We start from the raw sequence: 20,247 nt of genomic DNA on the forward strand, positions 1-20,247 counted from the left end.
CATTTTGGACCAAAAATATTTTTGTTAAAAAGGAGGGGGGGTGAGTGGAGGGGGGTGCCCCAGCAAAGATATATGGCTTCCAATGTCCCTGCAGGTCAATGAGCCCTCCCCCACTCCTGACTATTTTGCATCTTGGCATAGAGAATATAATTATAGCAAGAGATATGGATCACAGAGTTATAAAAATATACAAACTTTTAAAATTCGACTGATGTTATATAAATAGGAGAAAGACTGAGTGAAACAGTGTATAAGAGTTGCCTCAAGCATTATGGCCTGTTAAAAGTGAAAATAAGTTACCAAAATAATGGTTACTAACAAAAACAGCAAAGCTTTTTTTTAAACAGTTTAGTAAAACAAAACAATGCAAGTTGAAGCACTGATGAAAACGGTTGTACTTTTCACCCTTTCCATTTAGCAACAGATGTGAAAAATAAACACTACAGTTAGGAAAATCCTGCACAGCATTTAAAAAAAAACCATCACTGTACCTACGTGTGCTATAGCACATTTTTTGTATGCTATCTGTGGAAAGAGACATAACCAGACCTAATGAGCTGAAGTAATTGAATTTGCCTAAACACTTCAGTGCTCTCAAACAGCCAAAAAAAAAAAAAAAACCCTCCACAAAACCTCAAATACCAGGCTTGTAACTAGGACATAGTACACCAAGATTAACAGGATGAAGTAATCAGATCATCAGCTAAAGGAAAATTGACAGTCCATTCCTGTTTCTGCGATAAATGAGCTGTTTTAGATTCCACAAATCTCTAACGTAAAATGTGGTATCATTAACATCCAAATTTGCAGTGGAGCATTACTCTTTCTGTACAGATCAGAAATACCACTTTAAAATTAGCTCTTTCAATATACTTTTTAACATTAAATGAAACAACTATTAGATATAAGTCTGTTAAGATGTCCACACTTTCAGCACTTGTTTAGACCCTTCTGGCTGTTTAAAAAGGACACTTGAAAAAATAACAACAACAGATATGACGTAATTCCTTGTTTTAAACACTATAGATATGGTGCAACAATCTGAATTTTCTTGGTTTGGTACCTAACATTTTTTAGTATCCACCCAACACTTTGAAAGCCACACAACCCTGTAAAGCAACTAGCTTTAACTAGTGATGGACAAACTCTCCTCTGCTTAATTTGGGATTGGCCTAATACTGATAAGAGAATCACTCTATATAATCACTCATTCTAATTTGTGTATGTTGCATTTCTTTTGTGAAATTCTGTACATCACCTGTCTAAGAAGCAAGTTGTAACTTATGAGCATATCACTTTTTCCTTTTGGATATTCTAAGCTGAAATGCTAGTAAGCTTCATACCAGATGGAAGGCCATTCAGCTCCAATTATAAGTGCATTTTCCCCAGTGAAGGGAGTCATGTAGTTCTTACAATGTTGTTGAGCTGCCACTCCCAGCACTCTTTAGCACTGTTGACAATGGCCGATGGGAGTTGTAATCCAACAATACCTGGTGAGCTACACTTTGTCAGGTTTAATGCTAGTTTTGCCTGCTTCTTCCCTATAATAAAATTAATTTATTAAGTGTTTTATCTAAACAAATGTCACTTTTGCATCAAAGAGATTTACTGTATTTTCTGGCGTATAAGACTACTTTTTAGCCCAGGAAAATTTTGTCAAAAGTCAGGGGTCGTCTTATACGCCGGGTGTTGTCTTATAGGGCTGAAGCTTCTGAGCCAGACTGGAAAATCTGCGGTCACCGCATATGGTGGGGGGAGCTCAAAAATGGCAGCGGCTGCATACCCTCCGTATGTGGTGACCGTATGAAAGTAGGAAGGGCAGTGCTGTACAAGTATGGTAGAAGAAAAGCTTGGAGACAGGGAGGGCTGGGCAGGCAGGGAGAGCTGACCAATCCAAGCAGGCTTTGTATACAACAGGTTTTCCTGCTAAGTACCTGCATGTCATAAGCATTTGAATTAAAATTACCATATTGAAATCAAATCTGATGTTTTTTTAATTTTTATTTGATGTGCGCTGGAAGAGGGATAGCCTTATACAGCGAGTATATCCCAAACTCTATATTTTAATTGGAAAAGTTGGGGGTCGTCTTATATGCCAGAAAATACGGTATTTTAAACTGTCCTATGGTTTGCCTGTCCTACAACTGCCTGCTCCTAGAGCAAGTCCTGCCTGAAGACGTACAATTTTAAAAAGGTGACACAAAGAAAAAAGACTGAGAGGGAGGAGGAAAGACGCAAAATCTAGTACTACCTCTGAGTCAGAAATTCCAGCAAGCAGTGGGAATACTTTTTATGCATGCACAGGTTGTTTTAGATCTTAACCAATATTTTAAAATCATTCCACAGAGTAAATAGGAGCTGGCTAAAATGTCAGCCATTATGCTGTTCACTAAGAACAGGCAGAATTTATCCAGTGTTACATTGCCTTGCATCCAGATGACATGATAAAATAGACTTTATTTTGACAAGAAACTTTGGCTCACACACTGCCTTCTCCTACCTGGTACATCTGCAAGAAAAGAACTGAAAACTTTTGCACCAGATTCAATCAACCATGAATTAATATTCCATCCACAAGTAACACTGCATTTAATCTTAACTATGTTTGGTACAACTAACCATCTTCAAAACCCAAGATTTGATGCACTGTTTCCAGTAAGCATTAGGTTTATCAAGTTCTGATTACATGATAAACTTTGATTAATCAAATGTGGAAGTGAAAGCTTTTGAGCTCCTTGGGGCCACAATGGTTGGGGTTGAGGATTGGTAAAATAATAGGATCCAGACTATAGCACTGGCCATTCCTCTTCAGCCCCATGGCCATTAAGTTGTGGAGTGCTGCAGGATTCCATCTTCTTTCCCTATGCTGTTTAATATCTATATGAAGCTGCCCTTGTTGCTGGAGTCAGCTGGGGCTATGTGGGTACTAGGTCTGCTAAGACAGAGACTTTCTGGATTGGTGAGTCTTGTGTTTGATAACTAGGTAAACAACCTGCCTTAGCTAGGATTGCAGTCTCCCTAAATGAGTCATATGGAGCTTGGGAGTACCCCTAGATCAATCTTTGTTACTAGAGGCCCACGTCCAGTCTGTGGCTCAGAGTATTTGGGATCAACTCCAATTCTGCCTTTCCTGGACAGTGATAACTTGGCCATAACAGATCATACACTGTTATCTTCTCATTAGATTACTGTAATACGCTCTACAAGGGGCTTCCCTTGAAGATCATTCAGAAAGTACAACTACTGAGAAATGCAACAGTATTGCTGACTGGGGTATCATACAGGCAATGCACAACACCAACCTAGAAGGAATTGCACTGGCTGCCAATATGCTTTTTATCTCAATTCAAGTCACCTAAAGGGCTTGGGACCTTGATACTTCCTGTCTGAGTAGTGAGTAGTGAGATCTAACTACTATCCAGCTCAATCAGGACTAGCCTGGAAGAAGGAAGAGCCCTCCCTCCAATCCATCTGCCTTGGTCCAGGCCTCAGAGGGAGAGAAGAACCACTGGACCTCATCCCCTTTCCCTCCACCATTCCCTTCTCCTTTTGTGTCATGTCTTTTAGATTGTAAGCCTGAGGGCAGGGAACTGTCTGATTAAAAATAATTGTAAGCCGCCCTGAGAGCCATTAGGGCTGAAGGGCGGGATATAAATACCTAAATAAAATAAAATAAAAATACATAACTAGAGGGACACCTCTCTGTATCCCACTAATGGGAACAATATCAGGAGGGAGGACACAGCAGAGGATCTTTTTGCCTGTGGCACCCCACTTGTTTAATGCTTTCCCTGAAGGCACAACTGATTCCAACATTGGTTTCTTTTTGATGTCGGCTGAAAACATGGGTTTACGTTAAAGCTTTTGGGGCTTAATTTACTTTCAAACATGTACAGTACATGTTTTTAAAGCTCAGCCTTTTAAAACTCTTTTAACTCTTTAAATTGTTTTATATATTTTTCTCTTGTATAAATAATAGATTAATTGCAATTTGGAATTGTTTAAATTGGGTTATATTGTTTTATCTGTTTTACCTGAGATGTCATGATAAAGGAGGGGAATAAAAATATTTTAATGTGAAGTCGAAGGTTTTCATGGCCTGCATCCATGGTTTTTTGTGGGTTTTTCGGGCTATGTGGCCATGTTCTAGAAGATTTTCCTCCTGACGTTTCGCCAGCATCTGTGGCTGGCATCTTCTCTGAATAATAATATTTTAATAAATAAATAAACAAACCTGAGGTTCACCTAGTTTAGTTCCCATCATGGTGAACCACTGTCTTGTTTTAGTTTAACCACAATGTCCTACCCCTTATGCCTTAATGCCATGCGTGTGCTACTGAATTTATAATAATAATAATAATATGTTTTATTTATAGACCGCTATTCCGCAATGATCATAGCGGTGTACAGTAAAATCGTAAGACAATACAAAATACAGTTAAAGGAGGGAGAAGTCTCATCCTTCAAGCAGTCCAAGATGTTGCTGGTCTGCCTGATGACTCCCTCTGAGGCCGAGATGACAGTTGAGGAGGGAGGGGCCTCTTCCTTCAGGCAGTCCCTGATGTTGCTGGTCTGCCTGATGGCTCCCTCTGAGGCCGAGATGACAGTTGAGGAGGGAGGGGCCTCTTCCTTCAGGCAGTCCAAGATGTTGCTGGTCTGCCTGATGGCTCCCTCTGAGGCCGAGATGACAGTTGAGGAGGGAGGGGCCTCTTCCTTCAGGCAGTCCCTGATGTTGCTGGTCTGCCTGATGGCTCCCTCTGAGGCCGAGATGACAGTTGAGGAGGGAGGGGCCTCTTCCTTCAGGCAGTCCGTGATGTTGCTGGGTCTGCCTGATGGCTCCCTCTGAGGCCGAGATGACAGTTGAGGAGGGAGGGGCCTCTTCCTTCAGGCAGTCCCTGATGTTGCTGGTCTGCCTGATGGCTCCCTCTGAGGCCGAGATGACAGTTGAGGAGGGAGGGGCCTCTTCCTTCAGGCAGTCCTTGATGTTGCTGGGTCTGCCTGATCTCTCCCTCTGAGGCCGAGATGACAGTTGAGGAGGGAGGGGCCTCTTCCTTCAGGCAGTCCTTGATGTTGCTGGGTCTGCCTGATCTCTCCCTCTGAGGCCGAGATGACAGTTGAGGAGGGAGGGGCCTCTTCCTTCAGGCAGTCCTTGATGTTGCTGGGTCTGCCTGATGGCTCCCTCTGAGGCCGAGATGACAGTTGAGGAGGGAGGGGCCTCTTCCTTCAGGCAGTCCCTGATGTTGCTGGGTCTGCCTGATCTCTCCCTCTGAGGCCGAGATGACAGTTGAGGAGGGAGGGGCCTCTTCCTTCAGGCAGTCCTTGATGTTGCTGGGTCTGCCTGATCTCCCCTCTGAGGCCGAGATGACAGTTGAGGAGGGAGGGGCCTCTTCCTTCAGGCAGTCCCTGATGTTGCTGGTCTGCCTGATGGCTCCCTCTGAGGCCGAGATGACAGTTGAGGAGGGAGGGGCCTCTTCCTTCAGGCAGTCCAAGATGTTGCTGGGTCTGCCTGATGGCTCCCTCTGAGGCCGAGATGACAGTTGAGGAGGGAGGGGCCTCTTCCTTCAGGCAGTCCAAGATGTTGCTGGGTCTGCCTGATGGCTCCCTCTGAGGCCGAGATGACAGTTGAGGAGGGAGGGGCCTCTTCCTTCAGGCAGTCCCTGATGTTGCTGGTCTGCCTGATGGCTCCCTCTGAGGCCGAGATGACAGTTGAGGAGGGAGGGGCCTCTTCCTTCAGGCAGTCCAAGATGTTGCTGGTCTGCCTGATGGCTCCCTCTGAGGCCGAGATGACAGTTTAAATTTAAATTTAAGCCTGACCCAAATACTATGTATACTGTCAGAATCTTGGCTTGACCCAATTTTAGTTTTATAATAAAAAATTGAAAACACTATGTGGCCAGTTGGAAAACTGTTTTTTTTAAAACAGTTCTTATTTTGTCCAGACTGACTGCTATTGGTAATTACTAAAATGCAACAAGGGAGATCTTTATGCAGGGATTCTGAGCAAGCAAGCAATGCGAGCAGGAGATCTCAGAAGGCAAATTCAGTTTCCCTGAACAAGAATGCAATTTACCTGAAAAAGCATTACTGTAGTATCTTGAAAGAGTTTGCATAATATCTTTAGAATGCTGGGTCCAAGGAGCTATCTTTCTGTAGGTTTTTACTCGATGAACAAGTTGAGAGCCACCATACTGGAGGGACAGTGTATCCCCATGATCTTCATACAATTCTTCAAATAATCTAAAACAGGGAGAACAGGGTGAAGAATCCTAACATGTATGAAATGTTAGTATACAGATAATTTCCTAGACATGCAAGAATACGTCAAGACAGATTCATACTTCCAAAGAGGGTGATGTGGTACAGTGACTCCGGGGCTATACCACATCAGAGACAATCTTCTTTCTATGATCCAAAATTAAACATTAAAACATCTTCAAATCTGTAAAAGCAGGAAGAATATCCTGCTATTAACTATGCAACTTAGGAAAACTCTTGGATCTACCTAGAACATTAAATCACAGTAGGCTCTCCGCTTACGCGGGGGATCCATTCTGGATCCCCCTACGTAAGGAAAAACCTGCATATGCTCACGGCCCATAGGAAACAATGGGGCGCGTATACACAGTGGTGTGCGCACCACAGGCGCATGCACCATTGCTTTTTTTGTTGCATGGCTTCTGCGTATGGTGGAAGTCGCATATAGTGCACCCGCATATGGCACAGGTGCACTGTACTATACTTAATAAACAGTTTTGTTTCACTGATGGTGCTGTCTATTATTTGACAGACAATACTTCCTAGATTGTTGCGGTTTATGCGTCCTTGCAAAGAGCTTTCTAAAAAAAACACTATGTATGTAAAGATGCCAATTTCTCTGACATAATCAAAGCAATTATGATAGCAATTAAGAAACAACTTTATCTATGCAAAATACATAAAATATATTTTATCAAACTTTTATATATTACAAATATTGACATTGTAATATTCAAATTAAAAACACTTAACATTGTAGAGAGATCCTGTAGCACCTTTAAAACTAACTGAAAGAAAGAAGTTGAAAGCATGAGCTTTCATAGACTTACAGGTAAGCCTACTTCCTCGGATGCATTTAAGGAAATATGTCCAAATGCATCAGAGGAAGTAGACTTAAGTCTACGAAAGCTCATGCTGCCAACTTCTTTCTTCCACTTAGTCTCAAAGGTGCTGCAAGATCCCTTTGCAAGCTGATTTTTCACATTAACACAGCTATATATTTGATTTCTACTTTACTCTATAGGCAAGTTCTTAAATCTATACCTTTTTTTCATAGAAATCAATAAGGGAAGACATCATAAAATGTCTCCACTTTATTTTTAACATTTCTCAGCCAAATAAATTGATTCAATCAGAAAAAGAAGGTAAATGAAATCACATATTTATTATTATGATCAAAGAACAGTCAGGAAACAACAAACATAACAAACAAAACAAGGTAGACAATGATATAAAACTAAACATAAATCAAGGATACATGACTGAAAGAATGAATCAGATTTGCAGAAGCTGCCAGGGAGGAAGAAGTCAAAATATTCAAGCTGAACTTAAATGACACATAGAAGCAGGAAAAAGTGTCATCAAAAAATAACAGCAAAAAAAAAAAAGAAAATGCTAAATTTATATTAATCATTGCAAGGGAGGGGGGACTCCATTGTAAGAATCTTACCTAACAGCATCTGTATCAAACAGAAGGTTGGGTTTATCAATCAGTCCTAAGGAATAAAGCTGATAGGCCAAAGCACATTTCCCAACCATAAACTGGGCTGTGTTCGTGCGATCTAGGCAGTCTACGCAATTAGTTCGAAGAACTCCTGTCTAAGAAAGAAATTTAATATATACAAGGCCTATAATTAATTTTAAACCTATTAGTATAATATCAAATTATTCTTCAGGACATAGCCATGGAGGAGGGAGTCCCACAGCACTAACTGGAGCATGATTGAGAAATCTGTGCACATGGTTCCCTGTTGCAGATTATCCCACATTTCCTAATCACAAATCCATGCAAATTATTTGTGCAGATTGAAAATTTGTTCAGCGGGTACAAGATTACTTGGAACATAATCTATGGTTATTTTTTTAAAAAATCCTTTGCTGTGTTTATTGATAATTAATTGCATCCAAATCAACTTGTAAATAGGGGCTCCCACTTCCTTCTATGAATATTTTACTTTCTGCTCATGGAGCAATTCCAGCCAACTAAATAGGATTTTTGCACAGTTTCACCAGTGCCTAAAGACTGATCAGGCACACCACTTATTTAGTCACAATCTAGTCTTTCAATTATAGTGAGATGTATTGTGTTTTTATTTAAAGTACAGTAACTATTACTAATTTTTATACATATATATAAATCAGCACATGACAGCTTTACACAGATCTGTGTATTTTTTTTCTACTGATGCATTTCCTCCTTTCTTTTAATGTGCACATAGACACCCTACTGACATAGGCCCAAATCCTACTGTTAGTCCTGATTAGAATACAACCCACTGAACCAAATTACCACTAATTCGTTGAATCTACTTTAGTTGGCACTAACAAGTGGATTTAGACCATAGATTCCAATACTTGCCTTGGAACTGCACTGACAATATGCTACAGTGCTGTATCACCACTGGTACTGTGGACCCCCCAAAAAGATAAATAAATTGGTCTGAGAAAAATTAAAATTTGAACTCTCGGTAAAAGCCAAAATGACAAAACTGAGGCTGTAGTCCTTTGGACACATCATGACATGATATAACCCACTGGGAGATATGACAATGCTTGGTAAAGTGGAACACCTTGGGAAAAGATAAAGGCTGCATTTTAAGTGGATAGACTCAATCAAGGAAACCACAACCAGCAGTTTACAAGACCTAAGTAGGGCTATTGATAATTTTGGCTTCTGGAAGTCTCTCATTCATAGGATCAACATGAATCAAGGCTAACTTGAATGCAAAAAACAACAAAAGAGATATTTAGGAGCAACTGCTTCAGTGGCATGATTAAGGTAATTACTACTAAGAAGGTAATCATGCAGAAACACGACATTGATCTATGTCAAAAAAAACACTAAATAGTTAAAAAAAAATTACCAAAAAACAACCCATAATAACAAGAGTTTAAAAAGTAATTCCATTACAATACCTGTAGACGGCCAGTGGGAACCACAAATCCTCCTAGCTCATTCCACCTGTAAGACAGAACACTATATCTTACAAAGCATTCATACTGTAAGAATTAAGGTTAATCTATCCTCACTCAATAAAACAAAATCCCATAGGGCAACCCCATATCAATTTATAGCTCATGTACTGATTCCAAGGAGAGGTAATTCTATAGAAACATGGTTCTTGAAGACTGCTTTAGTACAGAAGCCTTGAGTGGCTGCAGTAAATTTCAGTCAGAAACTTTGATGTATACCCAGTTTTGGAAAGGGGCAAAAGTATCCAATTCTACATGGATACTGACTATAGGGTAGACTTACGTAGAGGAAAACTCAGGCGGGTTACACACCGCCACTAAAGTACGCGCAGAGCGCGTAAAAAATGACGGCGTCCGTTCCAGACGGCCGCTGCCATGAGGACGTCACGGCCGCGCCACCTCTATACAGGGCGGCGCGGACGTGACGTCCTCGCTCCGCGCCAGGGCGCCTAGTGTGCCCTTAGCGCGAACCAGGGAGGAGCTCCGTTTCGGAGCTCCTTCCTGGTTTGCGGCGCCACTTTGCTTCGCTGGGCGCAGCCTTCAGATGGCTGCGCCCAGCGAAGTAAGGGAGAAAGGGGCCAAGCAGCCCCTTTCTCCTCCTCCCCACTGCCGCGGGGTGTCCTTGGAACTTGAAGCCCCAAGGACACCCCTTTTCAGGCTGCGGGGAAGCGGCGTTTTGCCGCTTCCCCGCAGCCTGAAAAGCGACGGATCGGGGCCTCAGCGGCTGCCGTTCTGACAGCTGAGGCCCCGATACACCGGGGAAAGGGGCGGGTACAGCCCGCCCCAAATAGGCGGTCTGTAACCCGCCCCAGTTAACAATAACTTTAATGTAAGATTAGTTGTCAGTTCAAGCTCAGTGTAGGCCCCACTGGCTATACTAGTGATGGTGAACCTTTTACAGACCGAGTGCCCAAACTGCAACCCAAACCCCACTTATTTATTGCAAAGTGCCACATCCCTCTGGCTTTCTAGTAAGAAACTCTAGCAAACTGTGTGCTAGGGTGACAGCATGTGTGCCCACAGAGAGGGCTCTGAGTGCCACATCTGGCACGCGTGCCATAGGTTCGCCATCACTGGGCTATACAGTCCTCCCGCCCCATACACAGGCTTATTGTACACGGACTTGAGCTCAACAAGCCTGGGAGGACAAAATGGCACATGCGTGGGAGTGCACTGCCACTGAAATCAATGGGGCTTCAGATCCTGTGGGATTTTCTCATACACGCGGGGGGGGGGGGGGCTGTCCAGAACGGATCCTCCACTTTCCTTATGATTTGCACTTTGGTGGCCAAACATATAGATCTATGCTTTTGTAACATTTTGACAATAGCTGGGAAGGTAGGCCACTCTACTTTCGTTTTTTCCCCTTTGTTTTGCTGTTCTTGCATGCTCAGTAAGTAATTCTGGCAACAACTGCTGTTTAGAGTTCCATTATTTTACGTGCTCAAGCTTTATATTTACTGCAGACATGCTGCTACAACCTGGCACTATATGTTTCTCTAGCCCTCCTTCATGATCCTCACAATGCTAAGGCTACTAAAATCAATCCCTCCCAACTAACCGGAGGACAAAGACAAAAAGTGATATTTGGGAGCATGTAAAAAGACTTTGTAAAAAGGTGCTTCTTTGTCAGAGGCTTTGTTAACTGAGGTATGCCTGTATAGATGTAGGTCTGTTTTACTTTGGGGGAGGGGATCAATTTTTATAAGGCAGTCTGAATATTTAGAAAACTGGACACCAGGGTAGATGTTACAGTGTTTCAGATCTTTGCAAACTCAAGGGGTTCAGGTTGTCCACATCCTTACTCCTTCACCTTACTTGATGCTAAGATAAATCATGGCTTATTACAGGGCAGCAAAGTACAACTCTAGGAGTACATGTGCACTTTCAGGATGTAGCTCAGTATGTTCCTGCTTGTCCTTCCCTGGGACAAAATGGGGAAATGCTTCCTGGAAAGGCCACCCTACCCTATCTGGTTTTTTTAAAATCCATTTTAAAAAAAATTAGAAGAGGACTTCCATCCAGTTCTGGTTGTTCTTTGCCAATTTTGCAATCTATGTGGCAACCAGAGAGCTACTGAGGCAGAAAACTGGTCATTAGCGTTGCTGATGTTGGCCCATGCTTAGTTTGCTGAAATGGGAACAAGCTAAATCAAGACTCAAGTGGGGGAACTTGATGACATATTGACAAGGGCATAAAATTAAAAGTGGATGACTGGGAAATAATTAAGGTTGCATGAGTCCTAATACAATTTTCAGTATGAAATAGTCAGGATTCCTAGAAAGAAAAACAAATGAGCCACATTTAATGAAACTGTTTAGTTACCACTAATAGCTAGTGTGGGGTAGGACTATAACTCTGAACACCAGAATTTGAATCCCCATCTGGCCATGAAAACCCACTGAGTGACCTTGGGTAAGTCACACTCTCTCAGGCCCTCTGAACAAATATTGCCAAGAAATCCCTGTGATAGGTTTCTCTTAGGGTTACCATAAATTGGAAATGACTTGAAGGCACACAACAACAACAATTTACTCCACTGACTTCCATGAGATGTGACTAGGATTCAAATTTGTTTCTTTGGTGTCTTCATTCACAAAATGAGCTTCAGATTGGATAAATCTGTATGATCCCAAAGATAATCACCAATATACACAGTAAGAACACAGCAGGAAACTTACCCAGTAGTTTTTGTGGGTTTTTCAGGCTATGTAGCCATGTTCTAGAAGAGTTTATTCCTGACATTTCGCCAGCATCTGTGGCTGGCATCTTCAGAGAACGTTGGCACAGAAGAAAGCTATACACACACACACACACACAGAGTAGGGGGAAATTCCATGTTAATCTGTGTATTGTTCTGTTGTTGATGGCAGGGCCTCAGGGTCAGAGGATATGCAAAGGAGGATTACTGTCTGCTAATTGGGGATCATTATTTGCTGGGTAGTTTCTCATTTGCATTTGCCGAGTCCTCATTTTGCTATTGTTCAGAACTGGTGGCCAAACTTTGTTCACTTTGAGGGTTTCTTCTTTCCGGTTGAAATTATCCAGATGTTTATGGATTTCAATGGCTTCCCTGTGCATTCTCACCTGATAGTTGTTGGCAAGGTCCAGGATTTCAGTGCTATCAAACAGTATTTTATGCCCAGGATGGTTTATAACATCTTCTGCTAATGCTGATTTTTCCAGCTGACTCATTCTGCAGTGTCTCTTGTGTTCCTCGATCCGTGTTTATACACTGAGTTTGGTGGTCCCTATGTAGATTTGTCCACAGCTGCATGGTATGCGGTAAACTCCTGTGGCTGTGAGAGAGTCTCTCTTGTCCTACACTGAGCTCAGCATTTGCTGGATTTTCTTGGTTGGTTTGTAAACCATTTGAATGTTGTGTTTCTTCACCAGTTTCCCTATTCTGTCTGTGACTCCTTTGATGCATGGTAAAAATACCTACCCTTTGGGTGGTGGCTTGTCTTAACTCCTCTGGGTTTTTCTCGGTCTGCCAACCCTTCTGATGTCTGAGCTGGAATAACCATTAGCCTGTAGAGCCCAGTATAGCCTGTTTGTTACCCAGCAGATTGAAAAATCATAAAGACAAAACCAATGTGGGACAGATTCTTAAATAATAAATTACTGTTTTATTCTCAATTTAGTTCACAGCAGCTGTTTGTTAAGGTTTGAGGCATGGTTCAAAATAACACGGTATAGCCTCACTGAAGTTAAGCTGGTCTGGGTGTGTCTAAGCTTGAAAATACCTAGGAACCTATTTATACTGCTTTCAGTTTAAGGGAAGAAAAACACAGTAATGCTGCAAGTAACATGAAATTTTGATTATTGATTTAGACTACTCAAAACACCATAAAATCAACATTCCTGAAGCTGCCAGAAAAGTGTAATGGTTTCTGCTTTACAACTGATTTTAGACTGATTGATTGTACAATGTCAACAGTGTTAGAACTGTTTGCCATCATCTGCCAGTTAATCAAAAACTGGAAAAAAATGAATGGTAAAGAAATTTCTGTACTACTAATTCATATAACTGTATTTTATGTCAAATAAAAAGACAGGTTATTCTTCATTATTATAAAAATAAATGAAGCTTAATTTCACATTTGATTTCCATTTGGTTGTTAAGGACACTAAATGGAACTTTTAAAGTATTTTAACCATCTCTAAAAATGATTACACTCAACACATCTCTTTTATATACGTACTTTTCATCTGGGCGCAAGACACTACAGTAGGAGTCAGGACGATTAACAAAAAAACCAGTTTTCTTCACCACATTCTCCGCAATCACGTTCAATCTGTCAAGGACGTTACAAAGTTTGCTACACGGGAATAAAGGAAAAAATGTATTCATGTTCCCCTGTGTTAAATTGTCTTCAATTATTTCACTTCTGTTTATACCATATTACATAATAAAACTCTCTTTGCATGCACTAAAGAGAACATAATATTTTGATACAGACTTTTAAAAGGGATAAAAAATGCTTGGAATTGACACATTTTCAATAAAATCACAACCTCTTAACTATTTATCTCTTCGGCAGAACAAAGATTTGTACCAATATCAAAAGAAAAGATCACTAATACTCAGTCACTGTTAGTCATCTAGACATGTTGGATAAGCCATCCAAAAGAAAATGAGATGGGACCATGTAGATTTCTGAAGTGCTTTAAAGCCTAAGATAAACAAAGAGTCTGATTTTCAAACACTGCCAACTAATACGAATGATTCACAGTCCATTTAGATGACCATAAAGCACTGAATGAAAAATGATGACATGGAACTCCATGTCCAAGTTCTACAAAATGCCTACTCTAAACCAACTGGGCTACAATGTACACAGTGACACTAACAATTATCAGGACTCTCCTTAAATGTTGCTTTCAATTTTCGGTGCTGCTCTAGAGATAAGAAAACACACACCTCTTTGTATACTTGGCCATATCCCAAGGAATATATACAATAGCATGTTCAGGAGGTAAAAACTGATTGAGATAAGTCACAGCAGCAACAAGCTCTTCACTCAGTATCCTTTCATGTTTTCTTTTTTCACGCTCCTTCAAAGACAAACATTATATAGATATTATATGCACTTAGCAATTTTTTTAAAAAAAAACCTATTGTTAGATACAATGCTAAAATGCTCACTGTAAGACAGGAATAGTATGTGCTTGAATAAGTGCAGACACCCTTTGTGAAGGGAACCACTAAGGATGTTAGAAAGTGAGTCATTGGCTCAAACCTGCTCATTTTGTTCAACTAGAAAGATAAAGCATGGGGGACCTATTAATATATTTTTGTTTCAGATGTATGAATGCAAACATGAAAGTTCACCATGCTTTAGTACGTAGTCCCACTTGTTTTAGGGTAAATATTTCTTTGGTTTTGTTGTTGTTGCTGTTGTGTGCCTTCAAGTTGTTTCCGACTTATGGCGACCCTATCATGGGATTTTCCTGGCAAGATTTTTTCAGAGGAAGTTTGTTTTTGCTTCCTTCTGAACAGAGAGTGTGTGACTTGCTCAAGGTCACCCAGTGGGTTTCCATGGCTGGGTGGAGATTGGAAGCCTAGTCTCCAGAGTCATAGCTCAATGCTCAAACCACTACTCTTGTAAACTTTGTGATCACTTCTCTTCTGTTTCTGCATTTTCTACAGTAACTCTGAAGTAATAACTATTGCTAGAAAAACATGAAATTCTCATATCAGAAACCAAGCACCCAATATTTTGGGAAATCTTGAATGTTGACAATTTGTGGGGCTATTGGGGTAAAGCACGTAACAGTAAGAGGGTCTAGGAGTAAAAATTTGAAACTGATCTTTTCCCAAATTCAAGCTTTACTCTGTGTTTCAGAATGAAAAATCTTGTTAAAATGCATGTCATGGAAGACACAGTTATATATATTTAAAAAAAAAAAAAAAAGCTTTAACAGTTCTTTCTAGATCATCCTAAACAAGCAAATATCAGAACAAAGAAATAAAGATTTCATTGACATTTAAAGAACCCCCCCCCCCCCCAAAACATACTTAAATTAGAAAAGCTTCAGGTTATTAGGAGACTGATTTAACACTCAATCACGTGCATAAAAAATACTCCTTGCATTTCCATATGAAGTATGAGAAGAGAATTAATTTAATATCCTAGTACTGAGCGCCTACAGAGAAACACATTGTTAGCCACACTCCAAGAGCCCTGTGAATAAAAGCACATAATGATTCACATGGCACAAGCACGTGAGCCTAGATACACATTTCAGTTCTAACGCAATCTAAAAATATAAGATGCAACATCAATTTGTTGTCACCTATTTCTGTCATTGTTTACAACAGCCTCATGTTCAGCTTCTTAAAGGCACATTTCCAATTTTTCTTTTTAAAAAATTCTTTACACTTTATCTAATAGATCTGAAAAATCGAACTATTGCATTTTTACAAACACACATACAGATAAATTGACAGGCTGGAACATTTAATAATAGTGCCAAAGCATTAAAAAGAAATTTTAAAATTTGATAGAAAAAGGTAGTTATTATGAATCACACCAAATCCTTGATTCATTAAGAGGATCAGGAATGAAGAACAACTTCTTGAAAGTCACACATTTGCTCCTCTGCATATTTTAATGACAGAACCACTGAATGTATGAGTTGTACATGAGATTTTCACGGCATATAAGTGGAGCCCTACAACAGCATGGGAGAAGAGCATCCATTCAGACTGACACCCATTCTATTTGCTTCTTCACTCCTCATTCCTGGTTTCTTTCTCTTAGAAAGTCAGATAGCAACATGTGCCCACTAAGCATAGTTTGTCTTCACTGGACTATTTCAAGAAGTTCCTCACTTAGGTCTTTTTTAAGAAAAACACAACTAAATGATTTTTATACTTCTGGCTACATCAAAACGATCTCAGGATCAATACTTGGAGAACTGAGATTAATCTAAGTATATGGAATTGGGATTCTGCACTTGATTTGGCCTGGGAGAAGTTTGAAGGGACAATTTAAATAGATTTGACCTTTGCTGCAACACAAGAGGAATGGTCAAATTTTAAGAATTACATCCAACCCTATAGGCCTGCAACAACTTTCTCCCATTATGGGGCTGCAAAGAGAGGGAACATGGCATTTTGCTGCAGGTGGAGCGGCAGACAGGCGGAAACAATGATAAATAGAACCAGAAGAGACAGTACAGCTGCCCCTCCGTTTTCATAGGGGATCTGTTCCGGACCCCCTGCACAAAAATGGAAACTTGCATATATTCAAGCCCCATTGGCTTGAATGGCTGGGCGCTTCCTTGCACGGCCTTGCGCATGTGCCATGTTAGCCAATGGGGCTCACTCCTCCATGAATAATCAAGTGAAAGTGGAGGGGCAACTGTTCTCTAAAATTAAAATAGGAGAAAGGCTCCAAGAGAAACCCATTTCAACTGAAGGGAAACTGAGGCAAACAAATTAGTCTTTCATTATAAGGGAGAAGGGAGGAGAGGTAGGAACCTCAGGGCCACAGTACAGAAAAGCACCTCTTTGGATCCCCACTTTTCTGTCTGTCCTGAAGAAACCCAAACTGATCCCGGGAAGAGAAAGAGTGCCACAATACAGAAAAAACACAGAGAAAGCCCTATCCTTATTTTGAGTTGCTGAATAGAGCAGAAACGATGGTGTTGGGCACCACAACATATAAAACCTATTTCTTTGAACACACATCAACTTGATCTGGCCTAGAAAAATCACAAAGTACAGTATGGTCCAAAACACACTGCAGAAATAATCCAGTTTGAGACGCCTTTAACTGCCCTGGCTCAGTACTAGGGAATTGTAGTTTTGTGAGATATTTAGACTTCTCTGTTAGAGAGCTCTGGTGCCACAAAAAACTACATTCCAAGGATTCCCTAGCACTGAGCCAGGACAGTTCAAGCGGTCTCAAAATGGATTATTTCCACAATGTGTTATGGACCAAAGACATACTGAAGCAAAAAGACAAATAATTTCATCAGCACTTTCACTCTAAACAAGAGTGAGAAGACTAAGCACTACATACAGCACAACATGCCACTTCTTCAAAGCCACATTTTCTTGCTCTAGCAGAAATGTGAAAGACTGGAATAAAACAAAAGGGGGGAAAGGAAAGGCTGAGACTAGAAGAAGAATGAAAAAGAAGAGAAAAAAGGAAAGAAGGGCACAGTGAAGAGATGAGCTAAATGGAAAAACAAAAAAGAGTGAAAAGCAAAATGAAAATGAAAATAGAAGGTCTCAGCAGATTAATGGAAATGTGTGAGCAAATGGAAGAGTAAAATAAATAAATCTCCTGCTTGCTGCCCTCAAGTGGAAATTAGTGAGCAGTGGGCGGCTTCTTCTCACTCCTTGTCTCTCCACTCACAAGCAAAGCAACATTTTCACCTTTATATGGACAAACACCACCCTAGCGTGCATCCTCTCCCATTCACTCCATAAAGCAAAACTCTTTAGAAGATAGCTAAGATGTACTACACAAATACCAGGTGTCTGTACCCTCTGCAGCCAGTCTTGATTTCTTCTTCAATATGGCTGCATCCCCCCCCCCTCCACTGCCCCAACAGTCAACATTATAACCACTGAATGCTTATTGGGGCCTTTTCTTGAGGCTTTTCCTTTAGTTCCTTCCCCACCCCATAAAGATTTTGGGGACATATCCATGCCTTACAGTTACTCTGAGTCTGCTGATATCTTCCTCATTAATGGGAAATAGGTAATGCCACCGTGACTATAGCTCCACAAACAGCTGGAAACAGAAGGAATGATTAACATATATGATACTAATAATACTTTATACAGTGCATTTTTGCTCTTTGGCTTCTAGCTTTGGAGCTTGCATACAAGTTTTGCAAGCTCAGATAAGCAGGTAACTAGAAATGGGTATTCCCATTTCTAATGTCAAATTTATGCTGTTTTTTATCTTCTGGTGTAGAGACTGTCCTGTTTGTCCAATGTGGAATGAAGGCGGGGGGAGAGAGAGACAGAGACAGAGACAGAGAGACAGAGAGCATAGAATATATCACATTAGAAGATGAGCAAGTTAAGGCAACTCTGACGTTATACATGTTTTTATTAGACCCTGTAATGTTGCTCCCAGAGTAGATGAGAAGACAGAGTTGATAGACAGGTTTGAAACAACGTCTTATATCTATATTTTCAATCATGCTATATGGTCTTTGTAATGGAGTAGGGCACACCCAAAATTGAGTTACAGAGCACTTCAAACTTCCCAGACATTCTGTCTCAGACCTTTAAGTAGTCGTTCCTGAACAAGAACAGGAACAATATTGGAAATATTGGAAATAGATGCTGCTGAATTACCGTATATACCTGTGTACAAGTTGACTTCATGTATACGTTGAGGGAATGTTTAGGGCCAAAATCATGGATTTTGATATGACCCGTGGATAAGTCAAGGGTAAAATTTAGGGGCATGTAAAAAAGGATGTAAAAGGGAAAACAGCACTTCTCTCCCTCCTTCTCCTTCTCCTTCTCTAGACCTCTCCAAACCACCTAACATAACTTCCTTGGTTCTAGAGAAGAAGGTTTTAAGATCGGATTGAGAAAGGAAGGAACTAGAGGGAAATGGGGTGTTTGTTTGGTAGGGAGAGAAAGTTAACATCGGATTCAAAAGGGAAGGAACTGGAGGGAAATGGACTGTTTGGTGAGTAGACAGATCCGGAAAAGGAGAAAGATGGGGAGAGAAGGTTTTAACATTGGATTGAGAAGGGAATCAACTCTCTCTCTCTCTCTCTCACACACACACACACACACACACTCCTGCCTCGGCAGCTCTTTCAAGAAACCACTGCCAAGACACGGAGAGCGGGGCATCAGTGGTGCTTCTTTCAGGACCTTTCTAAGCAGTATTACTGTACTGACCTATATATAAGTTGAACTAGGATTTTTGGGTCATTTTTGGGGGATAAATTCTTTCAGTAACAGTTGAGTATATATGGTATATATCAACAAATTCCAATCCACCCGCAGTAGTTTGAGCAGATAAAATTATTTATTGGCACATTACATAAACACAGAGAACGATTTTCCTCGTGTTTGCTTAAAGACACTACACCCGCCCCTCCACATTTGCGACTTTGAACTTTACGGATTTGATTATTCATGGATTTTATTAATATGTTCTCTCTAGGAGAACATATGTTCTAACCTGAGAGAATACCTCTCTAGGAATAACTAGGTCCTCCAGCACAACTCAATGGGCAGCTTTAACTAAAAGTTGCACTGAAGGACCTAGATGCTCCTAGAGAGACCACTCCACTAGGCATTTGTAACTCCTCTAGTGCAATTCTATGGTCAATGTCTGCCAGATGTTGCCACAGAGTTGCACTGGAGGACCTAAAGATTCCTAGAGAGGTGTTCTCTCAGGTTAAAAACGTTGGCGGGTTACAAACGGCCCTCAAGGGGCCATTTTCCCGCTGCCGCCATTTGCTGCATAGGAAAGCCCCAGCAGCCAGACCGCGAGGCTTCCCCGCGTAGAGAAAAAGGAGTGCCGAAATGGCGCTCCTTTTTGGAACGCGGAAGTGGCGCCGCAAGGGGCGGAGCGCGCCCTCGCAGCGTCACTTCCGCCGTGACACGTCTGGACGCACAGCGTCCAAGACGTCAAAATGGCAGCGCCCATGTGGATGGGCGCCACTATAAAGTCCGCGCTCCGCATGTACTGGGAGGAAGGGCCGTCAGGAAGGTAAGAACCTTCCTAACCCTAATACGGCCCTTCCTAACCCTAGTACGCGCGGAGCGCATACTTTATGGCGGTTTATAAACCGCCATAGTGTTTTTGTTATTTGTGGGGGGGTTCACATTCACAGGGCTCCTGTGCCCCTAAATCCAGTGAATGTGAAGGGAGGAGTGTATTTTATTGGTCCTGCACCCATACAAAGGCACTAAACAAAGACTATGTATATATTTACCTGCTTATCTGAGCTTGAAATGCAACCCCTGTCTCCTATCTGCTGAATTTATCTAATACATTAAAGCAGCATGGCTCGCAACAG

The 20,247-nt window shown here is 41.1% G+C and overlaps 1 protein-coding gene across 1 annotated transcript in view; it reads right to left on the reverse strand.

The window, feature by feature from the left end:
• The window catches only part of FIG4 (FIG4 phosphoinositide 5-phosphatase), a 93,976-nt gene that overhangs the window by 34,677 nt on the left and 39,052 nt on the right, over nt 1-20,247 (reverse strand). Inside the window, exons 11-15 of the mRNA XM_089530592.1 lie at nt 14,153-14,286; nt 13,434-13,550; nt 9,172-9,217; nt 7,706-7,854; nt 6,071-6,237 (exon numbers count right to left, since the gene is read on the reverse strand). Coding sequence (XP_089386718.1) covers nt 6,071-6,237; nt 7,706-7,854; nt 9,172-9,217; nt 13,434-13,550; nt 14,153-14,286 — 613 coding nt within the window. The remainder of the gene's footprint in view (nt 1-6,070; nt 6,238-7,705; nt 7,855-9,171; nt 9,218-13,433; nt 13,551-14,152; nt 14,287-20,247) is intronic.

Source organism: Sceloporus occidentalis, unplaced genomic scaffold (genome assembly GCF_023333645.1).
Source record: "Sceloporus occidentalis isolate IW3139 unplaced genomic scaffold, rSceOcc1.0.p SCAF_6, whole genome shotgun sequence".
Taxonomy (NCBI): Eukaryota; Metazoa; Chordata; class Lepidosauria; order Squamata; family Phrynosomatidae; genus Sceloporus; species Sceloporus occidentalis.